The sequence below is a fragment of the Nylanderia fulva genome, unplaced genomic scaffold (genome assembly GCF_048542155.1).
Source record: "Nylanderia fulva isolate GAGA-0341 unplaced genomic scaffold, ASM4854215v1 Scaffold2, whole genome shotgun sequence".
NCBI lineage: Eukaryota > Metazoa > Arthropoda > Insecta > Hymenoptera > Formicidae > Nylanderia > Nylanderia fulva.
Window position 1 is genome coordinate 910,589 of NW_028190263.1, and position 10,451 is coordinate 921,039.

The window sequence follows — 10,451 nt, forward strand, 5'->3', positions numbered from 1 at the left end:
GTATACTTATTTATAATAATAATAATAATAATGAATATATTTTTATTATTATAATAATAAATATATATATATATTTTTTTTTATATTTTTATTCGCATGCTAATTTCGTGATTCAGTACGATACTGCGCTCTTGCTTCTTTAATGATATCGACATTAACATTCGACATTGCAAAATTACTTAATTAAAGGTACGTTGTACGTCTTTACCTTTGCCAAGAAATTAAAGGGGTAGTCTTTGAATTTCTAATAGCGAATATTTTTCTTTTCTGTGTTAAGCTCGACCCTTTCTTAATTAACATCTCGTTCTCTAGCTAATGTTACTAATAGCAGTGTAAGAAGCGAACGATCAAAGTACCTAAACTCTGCAAAAGGCGCGTTTCGAGTCGACCTTTAACAAGCAGTCGATACCTTCTCCGGTATATTTTGCAACATATTTTCACAAAGATTCATCAGCTAGTACCGGTTTCGATCGTTTATTCAACACTTGTTCGACAAGCTAAAACTTGGCGATTTGCATATCATTATTGCACATACGCACGTTGTTTCCCATCTATAGCATTTATACAAGGTGTATCTACAATAATTAAGTGAAAAATTTTAGGAGATGATTCTTTGTCGAAAATTATATAAGGGAAGTTTCTTATATAAATATATATTCTTATATAATATTTCTCCCTGTAGAGTTACACTTTTCTAAAGAGGAAGATAAAAATTAAATTTTTTTTATAACAAAAATATTAATAAATATTCTTTTTATTAGGGAAAAATATATCCACCCAATTTCATTTTTTTAATTTTTCTGAAATTTGAGAAAAAAAACTTAATTTTACTCCTCAAAGAGGGATATAAGAGTATATACGTTTATATAAAAATTCTCCCTTAATTTTTAACAAAGAATATCATCTCCTAAAAATTTTCGCGCTTAAATACACTTTGTATATCTATTTGTAGGAAATTCAACACAACACCACACAATACGTGAACACAATTGATTATGCTTTAATAACGAGCAAAATCGTATAACGTACAACTATCTTCAGCAAAATGATTAATTGAACGTCATAAACGTTTATCTAATTATTAATATGTAAGCTTCGCTGGTGCACCATTGAAGCATCGAATTTTAATTACGTTCTTTAATCAGCTTAGAAACTTCTCGTCCGTTTAGACATAAATATACTTAACGTTAAGATGAAAAATTGCAAGAGATGTGGATTTTTCTCGAAATTCTCACCGAATCGACACATTCCAAATTCAAAGAATGCGTCGTTGAAATTTATTCCCCGTGAAAGAAGAGGCATCCTACGTGGATTCTAATATAAAATTGACCGAGGCAAAAAAAAAAAACGACGAATTTTTATCACACGCTGAAAGATACACTCACCCGCAGCCTTCTTGAACAAATCCCTTTCATCATGCGAAAAGCGATTGATAACAAATCCTGTCGTGGATAAAGAGAATGAAAGGATCGAGAGACCAAGCTTTAATACTTGCAGGTATATAGACGTGCGCTAAAAATTCTAGCTTTGTCCGAAAGCAAATTTTGTTTCAAAGGGTCACCTCGATCTATATATACATATATATATATATATATATCTCCCTTTTCCTCTCTTGCTTGCCTACTTCTATCCTTCACCCTCTTCCGCCACCGCAACGGCCTTGATCCACCGTTTGATCCAACGGGATCCGGCTCGCGTCAATAGAGAACAGCGAAACGGGAGCATGAAAAATGGATCCGAAGGGGTTAAAGCGATTCGGCAAACGTCAGACACGCGATGTCGACGGTCGAATAGGAACTCCGGCGGCGACGGGGCGGCGGAAGTGACGCGGAACCTCCGCAAATATACTCCGCGCGGCCGACTCAGGACGGATACCGCGGTTCGAACGGAATATAAATGTAAACGGCGGGAATATGTGGTGTCGCGCGATCCGTTCGCGCAATTCTATTCACGTTCTGACACTCCTACGCTCCCCAGCTGTCACCGTCGACCAGAATCGCGCGGTTCGCGTTTGACCCCTTCTCTCTCGCTCTATCTCTATCTCTCCTGCGTGCCACCCCATTCCTCTTCATTCCTTCTCGTCCGTCCTCCCCTGGTCCACAGATGTGCATCCCCTTATCGGAGCGAGAGTGCGTTCGGCAACCCGAAACTATGCGCGGCAGCTACTCGCGGTCACCTAAATCAGTGTCTCTCAAATTGGGTTAAGAGCTTTCGGAGCATGTTGATTAATTTTATTTGTTTTATCTCAGTGCGTATGCTTGACAGAATTTTGTGAATTAAATACGAGAGGTAAAGTCATTTCGGCAAAATTATTATTTACAAAATTGTCGTCTGACAACGTTAATTTTCACTGCTCCTCTTCTTTCTTTTAATTTTATTTGCTTTTTATTTTACATTTAGATAAATTTAATTAAGTAACAGTTTCATTATTTTTTCTTATTATACCTAAGGAAAGGATCGCTTAGGTAAAATATGAGAAACACTGAGATAAATTGGTATGCAAATACAATCCACGTTGAGGTCGGCATTTATACACTCTCTGAATATTTTTATAGCAAGGATTATACGTAGTTTTGCTTGTTTCATATATATCCGGATTTCCAAATCTCTTATTCCATCCAGTGAATCATTACGATGTAGTGTATGATAAATGTGTAAGTGGTAGCTGAGAGTTGAGAGTTTTCCTCTCTGAAAACGACTCTCGATAAATTTACTCAACTGAAAGAAACTTTTATATATGTACGAACTTAACTTTGAAATTATGATTGGGATTCTGAGAGGATGCATCTAAACTATAAATTCAAGTTTCTGAAATGTAAACTAAAATGGTAGAAACAAAAAATATGTCAATTTCAATATATTGATATTTCTATAAACGTGAAATTCTTTTAAAAATAAATATAATATGGATTTTCGATTGAAAAAATGAAAAAGAGAAAGTTTATTGGAAACAAATTGAAAAATGTTTTGATTAAAAAATTAAAATAGAAATTCCTCCTGTCACAGGATCGACTTAATTTTGTCAGTATTAATTATTCTTAAATTACTATATTCTTGGAATATTTTCTTCCAATCTTTTTTAGCCACTTACAAAGAAATACCAAAGAAGCCATTCTAATTGTATCGTTATATTCTTTCTTAACATTAAGAAGGTATTTAAAAAATAATCGAAAATAATTTCTTTTCATTATATACAATACATAGTAATGACACATCGTCTAGAGATGGAATAATTAATTTCTTAAATAATAAATAATAAATTAAATAAACTTTAGATTACTCGACTTTGTTGTGTCATCGATTCTTTGATCTCGTTTGTTTCTTCATCGCTAAAATTTTATGGCATTCATATATAATATTACTTGCGCGGGATATTAATCACACGAGACGTGAGTTTTATTACAGAGATAAAAATGCGAAAAAATTACGATCGTATGAAGTTTTGATTCACCAGCGACGTCTCGCAAATTAGTGCAATGTACAAATCACAAACGATGGAGGGAATTTCAAAATTGTGTCGGCAATTTCACGCGTCACTTTCCACGGCTATGCTACTAAACCTGTTGCTTCATTTTCATGCATTTTTCGCATTTCGAATAATAAAAAATATAAAGCGATTGTTATATCTCTACTATAATACACAAATAAATATATACAAATTAGATATAAACATTCCTGTGAAATGCAGTATCAAAAAATATATTCGTCGTTTTATCAACTGCTTGGATTTCGGCAATTATATAAATTTTGCAAGATATGTGTTTTAAGAAATTACACATGTACATATCGAATTTTTTACTATGCGATTGATAAATACATACGAGTATTAATATACGTAAGCTTAGATGTGTACTAAAACATAAAATGTTGTTTGTTTTAAGCTCAATAATATTTTATATTTATTAATATAAAAATTTGAAAATATATATAATTGAAATTTAATGTTGCATATGTAATACACTTCGTGTATATCAAATTTTCCAACGTATGTTTTAAAAAATTACACATGTATGTATACATATCGAACTTTTTTACTATGCGATTGATAAGCGCATACGAGTATTAATATACGCAAGCTTAGTTAGATGTGTATTAAAATATTAAATGTTGTTCGTTTTAAGCTCATTGTCAGTAATATTTTATATTTATAATATACAAATTTTTAAATATATATATTATTGAAACTTAATATTGCATAATACACTTCGTATATCGAATTTCGCAAAATATATGTATTATTAAAGGAAAAACAATTAATTATTTATTATTTTGCTCGGATTGGATGTTTTATATATTATTTTGTGCTCTCATTATAAAAGTACTGGATCAAATTAAATTGACGAAAAAATTAAAGAAATCAAACACAAACAATATAAGCTATAGAAAGTTAAAGAATAATAATTGTTCGTAAATCTTGTAATAAAATAATTATTCATCAATTTTTTTATATCGTTGCTTCGATTTTTATCTTTGCATATTTTGCAATTTGTTTATTCATTTGTTAGTATTATTTAAAATAATTAATTTCGCTTAATTGAAAGTGCACCGTTTTAAAAATGGAATTATGAATATACATACCTATATATAATGTTAATATTATGTATACATGTAACAATTATCACTATACATATATATTCATTATTTCATTTCTAAAACATTGTACAATATTAATATATGTATATACATATGCACATATGTACATATATTGATATGTATATATATATATATATATATATATATATATACATATGAATACATTGTACACAACATCAATATATTATGTCGATTGCTATGCGCAATTTAAATAAGAAATTAATCCTGGCTAACACGTTTCGAAGTTAAAAGCTCAATGTATAATTAATGGCAACGCCAATCAAAATCGACCTCGTTCGCGCACGAGTTCGTGTCATTTGCTCTCAATCGCTACTTGAGCGACGCTTGCTAAAACGCGTTGACGCGCTTTCGCGGTAAATTTCGCGCCGGGAACGTACGATCGTGCGAATTGCGGTTGAGACCCGTACAAATTTCGATTTCGGAGCTGTTAATGCCCCGCGCGAAAATTGGGTGAGAGGGCGCAGCCCGAGAGAGAACGAGAGGGCGAGAACGAGCGAGCGGGTAATTACATAAGTTACCTCTGGAACGGCGAACATAAGGGCGCTGCCTGTGACACCCACTAGTTTTCCAGTTAAGCTGGAGGATATTTACTCGATTGCGTCCTCCTTTTTGCGCGATCAAGAAAACCGAGTATCATCGTCGCAGCCTGACTGAAATACTCGAGGATAATTTTATAAATTTACGATACAATTAGGATAATTAGAGATTTAAGAAAAAAATACACGTAATAATATTGCGCCGAGATATTTTTTTTTCATGGATTAGCAAAATGTTTAATTTATTTGAAAGGTTCAAATCTTGTATTAAAAAAAAAAGTCTGATATTTTTCCTGAGAAGCCGGAGAGAGGATATTTACTTTGCATTCTTTTTTGTGCGATTAAGTGACATTTCGAGTAACGAGTTGCAGCGCGACTGAAATAAAAGATTTCTTCTCTATTGAGACACTGCAATGAAAGGATAATTAGATTCTGAGAAGAATGTAATAAGAATATTGCTTTAAAAAAATTCAAATCTATATTTGGAAGTGGAAATAAAAAACTTCTAACTCTCTTTTTTTAAGAGAACAAAAATACGACGTTTGCTGTTTAAGTCGAGGAAATTTGATTACAGTTCTTTTTGCGCGGTTCTTAGCAACGTGATATCTTTTCCAATGCTACTTTAACGCAACGAGAAAATATCAGATTTTTAAGTAAAGAAGTTTTTACGCGGCTTGTATAAAGATAATTGGATCTCACAAAATGTACGTAATTTCGTTTTTCGCGCGTGTATTTTGGAAAAGAAAAATCTTTTAAATCGATTTGTGTAAATTTGAAACGTTTTCAAACGAAAATCCGTATTATTCCAGGGAAGGCATTATCCAGAATTTTTTAAACTGAGTAAGACAATGGGAGATGTATGCTTATCGATCGCTAGTTGATTAGGAGATAGAGCTTTCGCATCGACACGTCGTATAATCGCAATTAATATGATAGGAGTGATAATGCGTCATTAATTGTTTCCGCACTTCATTAAGAGCGTTCAATAAAATCATACGCGCTTGTTACGCTTTAATCGTCTCTAATGAGATCGCGCAGCACCTCGCAAACGCATTGTGCGAGAATAAGCGCGACAAGGGATTAACGGCGCGCCAGCATTTCACGCCGAAAATATTACACGTATATCTGTCGGCAGCGAATGCCGTTGCGCCGGCGGAAGTTTCGCGTAATTGCCTGATCAACTCTAATGACTTTAATACGACACATTTCATACATTACACAGTAAAAGTTTTAATTAAAGTCGCAGCCGAAGGAAATCCGATTACGGGCGCGGCGATGCGGGCGGAAAAATTGATCGTATGCTCGAATATATATATATATATATATATATATATATATATAAAATAAACGAGCGGATTATGCTGCGAGTTTACCGATTCAAGCTCGTCGAGTCGAAAGGATATTTCGTCGATTTGCGCGATCCTCCGTATCGGAGTATTATAATATCAGATTGTTATTACCAACGCGCGATTTTTAATTCGCGAATTCTGTCGCGCGCCCGCACGACAGATGACGGCCCGCAATGGCAGTTCATCCGATATCGGACATAATGGATTAGAGGTAGATATCGGAGATTCAGCTAAAACGCTAATCATCACGCACCAATTATCCATTCAATCATATTTCATTTCGTTACCCCAGGACGGGGACGAGTTCTACATTCTCGTTCTGATAATAACCCACATATATCGTTCATGTACATATAAAATCAGATGGCAGAAGAGAAAGAATATACAATAGGATAGAATATCAAATAAATGAATACAATGTACTTCCGAGCGCATACACGCACGCATGCATGTTTTTGCTACTGCAGGACATCCGAAAGCGCATCAGAAATGCACAAAGAATAACCCGCATACACCTTTTCATTTTGTTACATATATATATATTTTAATTTAAAGTCGAGCAAGATTATAGGTATCAAGCATTTTAAATTAGACGTTTCCAATGCAATACGGTTAATCTTCCCAATAACTAGCACACGCGGATTTCAAAGCTTTTATTTCTCAAAGATTTTACCTGAAAATGTTTTTTTATATTTTTTGACATTAAACTGACTTTTGACTATTTTTGACAAATTTTGTTTATGCATACCCATCCCCCAAAAAATAAGAAGAATATATATTACACAGCCGAATTTCTACGTTTCAATACATTTCGAACACATTGACATTAAAAGCTTAAAAAATATTTATTTTAGTTATCAAGCACTTAAAATTACTAACACCTTTCCAAACGCAACACGGATAATCTTCTCACAATAATACGTATATACTATTAATATTTTCAATTAAGGTCAATATATGACAATGTCATTGTAGACATTACTATATTGTAATCCGCGAATCCATCTGCCACGCCAATCTATCTGCCGAGATATTGGCAGTCTCAGAGCTCCGCTTCCTCACTGATTGAGAGCCATGCTTGTTGCAATTAAGCAGCAGAAATCCTCGAAGGCTGGTCGAGAGGGTAGGAGGGTTAGGCGAAGGGTGGAGGAAAAGGGGGCGATCGGTTATTGGCAATGCGCAAAGCACTAATACCGATATATATGGCACGGCCACCGACGCTGATGCCGATTCTCTCTCTCTCTCTCGCTCGTTCCGTTTTCAATTTGTCCCTCACGAAATACCGCCATTTATCTTTATTTTCCTTAAGCTAAGCCACGGACTTATCGTTATCGGTCGCGGCACGCAAGGCCGCTTTCCTCAGAAAGCCGTTCCGCACGGATTCAATCTCACGGAACAATCTGACCCCCTGCCTAACTCTCTTTCCTACCACGCTATCATTCCTGATCATTCCCGAACGACGGGAAACACACTTTTGGCGTTTCACGGTTGTCAAGCCGTGACAGTTCACCTCTACCGTTGAAGAGTCGCTTCCGCTACTCCCTTAGAGTTCAACCCTTAGTTTCATTTAAACTTTTAGAAGCGCATATGGATTTGCTAACGAAATTTTTTAATTCGATATATTTCTTTTTCTTCAAATACGTCTCTCGATCTATATATAACAATACGTATATATTATCTCATTGATATTTTTGCTGTTTCTGATGAAATGAAATTATAGCTTTTCTTTTAGTAAGAGAAAGTTTGGAAATATTTAATTATCTTTAAAATAAGTACAAAGTATCTCTTCGAGAAGTCATTTCGAAAAAGAGGAAAATAAAGTTAAATTATTCACAAGTAAAATGCAAACGAATATATAAAAAGAAATTTTAATGTTGCAACAAAACATTCACATAAATTCTTGTCCTCGGCAACGAGACACGATTTGTATGACTTTTTAATATTCAACATGAAACAGAGAAAATTATACTTTTAGTATATTTTTTTACCGCACACATACTTTTCCCGCAATAATTCGTTGATTTTCTAATTGCCGAGGTTTTTAAACAATTGTTTCAAGTTTAGACCGTTTGAAATTAAATCGCCAACAGCATTGATAGTAATATTATGATTCATTGTTTGTATCTCTTATTTCAACTTTCTATTGTATTGTGTTTCAGACTTTACTCGAGAATAGCCACAATGGAGAGTCACATACCACGGCTGATAATGGACGACGCGCTTTGAATACATATATACGTTGGATTTAGCAGTTTGCATAACCGAGACATATGACCCATGCGGATGCAGACCCAACGTGGTTGGTGAGTTATATTTTCCTTATTTTGAGACACAAAATGATTTGCGAAACTCATTGCCCAAGGTAAAATCCAGTGTAATGCGATATCCGCTACTTTATCGCAGTATCTCCTTTATACATTTCTATATAAAAAGAGAAATCCAAAAATTGCGCCGAGATAATTATGCACGAAGACTACCGGTATATATCCATATATACCGGTATATCCACACCGATATATATCTTGTTTTACACAATGTAAACGACGAATATATTTTTTGCCCCTTTCGAAAAATTTGCATTCTCAAGCTAATTTACTTTTTCTCTCGGAAATTGTTCTATTATCGAATTAAAAAAAAAAGAGCGAGAGAAATTACACAGAGTAATAGATGTTAACAATAGGAATGATAATAATGTAGCGGGCGCGTTCCGTAATTCTTTTTATTCACGACTATTATTGCCCTCAAAAATTTTTCTACCGAATATCCGCGTGCGATTCTATACCGAGAGAACGGCGTAACTTCACAAATAAACAATGCGCTAGCGTATAACGGATAATATCGAAATTAACGAGCTCGATGTATCGTGCGCTGTTTGTTCGTTGCAACCGATTGATTCGATCGTTCGCATCTCGAACGAATAGTCTGCGCATGAAAAAAAAAAAAAGAGGCGTACGTTTCGCAATATAATTCTCCGCTCGTAATTTATCGCTCTATCCATGGACGTTATTCATATTCGGAATTTTTGTGAAATTAATTGGCGTCGGGTCATGAGCGTGCGAAAACTAGCGCGCGATCGTGTATGAAAGGGGAAAGAAAGGCGAGGGAAAAAGAAGAAAATAAAAGAAAATAAGTGGCTCGCTCCAAAGGTGTATCGTACAAACGAGAAAATTGCAGCTCGCGAGATGCAGGTAATAGAGGATAATGGATAATAATCTAATATATAGCGTGAATGCTCCGATGTTCTCGCGCGCGTGCAATCGCGTTCCCCTTCGAGTTTTCGAGCATTCGAGCTTGGCCGGCCGGTGCTTCGAAAGCTCCCGGAATGTTTGCTAGGTACTGAACTGCTCTCTTCTTCTCGATCCGGGATTTTTATCCCAGGCAGTATTTCGCGTATTTCGCCTTCGCGAGCGCGGAAGCGCCGTTTTTTTTTTTTTTCAAGTAACGGATCCACGATAAAATAGGATGTTAATTACAGGGTATCTCTTCCTTTTTCTCCATCTGTTTCTCTCTCTCTTTCTTTGCACTTTGAAGCTTTTTTTCAACCGGTCAACCGGTTGTGGATTAAACACCGCGTCAATATCACCGTTGGAAGGATTTCCTTTTAATCTTCGTGCGCAAAAATTCACCAATGGCGTTTTGTGCTCCAAAGAGGATTTATTAACTTCTATTTAGAGCAGAAAAACGATAACCCATCGGCTACAGTTTATTTTATGTAACATACCGGTGTTTTCCATCCATCTACGTACTTGGAAATATTTTTTCCGTATACGGAACATGAGTATTGATATAAATTTGTATTACAAATTGCTTGCGCGCAGAAAGATATAAACGATCGCTGAATTCATTCTCTTTCGTTTATATCGCTACAGTGTGTCGCGTGTGTAAAATAATGTAATTAAATATTCGCGAAAATAATATGGGAATTTAATGTGATATCGACTTTTAATCAATT

General features: G+C 34.8%; 1 protein-coding gene across 1 annotated transcript in view; it reads left to right on the forward strand.

Annotated features, from left to right (window-relative positions):
• The window catches only part of LOC114945319 (podocin), a 223,804-nt gene extending 215,007 nt beyond the window's left edge, over window positions 1–8,797 (forward strand). The window contains exon 9 of the mRNA XM_085482092.1: window positions 8,659–8,797. Coding sequence (XP_085338218.1) covers window positions 8,659–8,675 — 17 coding nt within the window. The 3' untranslated portion in view covers window positions 8,676–8,797. The remainder of the gene's footprint in view (window positions 1–8,658) is intronic.
• Window positions 8,798–10,451: the final 1,654 nt, after the last annotated feature.